A 3,098-nucleotide genomic window follows, 5' to 3' on the forward strand; every position below is an offset into this window, starting at 1 on the left:
CAGGACACTGCAACCATCATAAATATGAGTCAGTTACTAAGCTTCTGAATGTTGATCATGTGACCAAGTGGATGCTGCAATGGTCACAAGTGTGAAAAAAACTGTCATAAGTCATTTTTTCAATGCTATTGTAAGTTTGAAAAGTTATTCAATTCATTATTGTATGTTGAGGACTACCTGTAGACAGAACTCCAAACTTTTTCCAGTCTTGTGTGGCTGCAGGTGGATATTGACAACAAGGTGATAAATGTGTTTAATTTTCAAGGGATGGAAAAAGTATCCTGTTTTAGAGTGCATTTGGCTAGGAAAGTACAATTTTAGATTAATCAAAAAAGCCACATTTTGCTAAATATACCAAACTAAAAATAAAAAATAAAATTTAGCTTGAGGATCAAATATTATATTTGTTTCTACTGATAGGTCACAAAAAGTTTTGGAAGTTCCAGAATTTGCTTGCAAGAAACTTCGATAGGTAATCCATACCCTGAACATACAATGCATCGATTTCAAAGGCAATTTTTTCTAATGCAATCCTAACCACTTAACAAAATAGGAATTCAAGTTATAGGTGATAAAGCCAAACTGAATTAATTTTATCTCTCTCCTCACTATATATATATTGAAGTTGTATGGACATGTAGACATACAGCTGTTTCAACTCCTTTCCTTGGGATGCCACTATAGGGCATTGTATGCCAAGATATCTAGACACAGGGACCATTTTTCCCCTCATGCCATCGCTCTGCTGAACACCTAATTTTTGCAGCTGACAAAATACAGTGAGTATTAAGTTTTTTATCTAATGTATATGTAATATTAACCCATAGGGTGTAGTTGCAGTATTATTTATCCCTTTTATTGGCTGTACACTTAGTACTATTATACTCTGTTGCTTCTATATCAGAGTCAATTTCTTCTGTGCCTAACCACACTTGACCAAATAAATAAAGTATAAAGTTTAAACAAATACTGTATATTTGGGAACAACTATACATCATTGGAATGAACTCACATGGTTAAAATTGTATTGGATTCTAATATATTTATACTATAATTAATTTCGAACTATGACTGCTGTGCCATCAAATGTTACTTGGAGTTCCTTAATCTGCTGAAAGCACTCAATATCCACAGAATACATTTACATATTCATATCAACCCAACATTACTAAAGTCATTTTAGGAAGACAAAGCAATTATGAGATGCTTCCATTTACTTTTAATACCAGATCCAACATTCATTGCTTCACTTCTGCATGCTTGCTCATAGACTTATAGATGCAGCTTGTTCTAGAATCTAGCTCAACGAAGCATCTAGAAATAGGAAGCTGCCTTATATTGCCAAAGTTCACTTAGTATCAAGCCATGGTTTAAAACAAAACACAGGATGGACACACAGAACAAACTTAACCAGAACCAAGCAAACCACATTATGGATTAGTACAATTTGAGATTATTGATCCATCTAGACTAGCATCCATATTGATCTATCTAGACCAGCATTGTTGATAACTCTAACCATGGGTCTCAGAGATTCAATTTGGGAGCTTCGACATGAAATGCATGTTCTCTGTTTTTTAGTTATAAACCTTTTTGAACACATTTGCAAGTGAGGTACATTTTTAATTATGAAGTACATAAAGACCTGTATTAGATGAAGCCAACAGGATGAAGCCAACAGAATTTTTATCAATTCAATGACAAACGTCTAAGATGAGCAACTCATCTAAAGGTACATGAAGTAAAAGCAAATTAGTTCCCACATCATAAAAACTAAGAATATAAATGCAAGGAAGAATGTAACTACAGTTCTATTTCACAATCATAATCCTTAATGCAAGTAAGTAAATTTAAAGTGCTGATCTGGGGGCAAAACCTTGATGAATATCAAAATGGTTTTGCCAGTACCAATCATTTTACTTACAGGCTGGTGAAAAAAACCAGGGAAAACCACTTAAGTTAGAATTACATATCTGAAGAGTGCCAACCTGAGGATAGTCAGGTTAACATAAGACATCATCTATTCCTTCTGCAGCAAGATTCCCATAACACTATAAATGATGATCACTGATAATTAGTTTGTTTGGAAATAGAGAGGTATACCACTAGTTCTCCACCCCATTCAGGACGAAAGGTCATTTATGTTAGAACTAGGTGGACATTATTTATCTTTTGATGACTGTGTGGCCCATATATACTTGGGGGATAACCAGTGGAAACTGCTACACCCCCCCCCCAATTTCCAGTCTTTCCCTTTTAGCAAAGATTGTCCTTGCAAAATAAGATGTAGAATATTTCAGAATTCCTGGGACTGATCATCTCCTTTGGTTTCTTTAAGATGTGGTGTTTTCTTAGGAAGAAGAGGGGCTTGGATGTGGGGGAGAACTCCTCCTTCAGGAATGGTCACATTTGCAAACAACTTGTTCAACTCATCATCATTCCTTATTGCTAACTGGATATGGCGTGGTCCAATCCGTTGCTTCTTATTCTGAAGAGCAGCATTCCCAGCTAATTCCATGACCTCTGCAGTCAGATATTCCAAGACTGCGGTCAGATAGACTGAGGCTCCTGCACTTATTCTTTCAGCATAACGGCCCTGTCTTAGGTACCTGTGAACTCGGGACACAGAAAAGTGCAAGCCAGATTTTTTAGTCTTGCTGCTTCTGGCAGGCAGTGCAGGCTTTGGATGTTTCTTACCACGCCCAGACATTCTGGTTCTATAAACAAAGAATACCTTCCTTCATTATTTCAATTTAACTCTGCAATTGAACAGAGCCTAATAGATTCTGCTAACAAACTTAAGCACTAGCCATTAAACATTAATACAAGTAAGATTTGTATACACATCCCCGTTACCATATTTCTATAAAAGAAAGAAGCACTTAAGAAATACTTCCACCTTTCTATTGAAAGATAATCAAGGTAAATGGAACAGCTTTGCTAGTGATGTTTATCAGGTTCACTAAGTTTGGAAAAAGCTAGCAAATATTTTCAGAATGACATAAAATGTATCAACTGCATTAGAACAAGAATAAATTATCAAGATTTAACTTTTTTAACCCAGCAACTGCAATACAATGTTACATAGTCTATGAATA

At 35.5% G+C, this 3,098-nt stretch overlaps 1 protein-coding gene across 1 annotated transcript; it reads right to left on the reverse strand.

The window, feature by feature from the left end:
• Positions 1-2,296: 2,296 nt before the first annotated feature.
• Positions 2,297-2,710, reverse strand: LOC310639545 (histone H2A type 1-J-like; the record flags this gene model as incomplete). The annotated part of the gene is made up of 1 exon (XM_083361294.1): positions 2,297-2,710. The coding sequence occupies one exon, from the start codon at positions 2,708-2,710 to the stop codon at positions 2,297-2,299; it is 414 nt and encodes a 137-aa protein (XP_083217420.1).
• Between the last annotated feature and the right edge of the window lie 388 nt (positions 2,711-3,098).

The sequence above is a fragment of the Vipera ursinii genome, assembly GCF_947247035.1.
Source record: "Vipera ursinii genome assembly, chromosome: 4".
In the NCBI taxonomy this organism is placed as follows: domain Eukaryota; kingdom Metazoa; phylum Chordata; class Lepidosauria; order Squamata; family Viperidae; genus Vipera; species Vipera ursinii.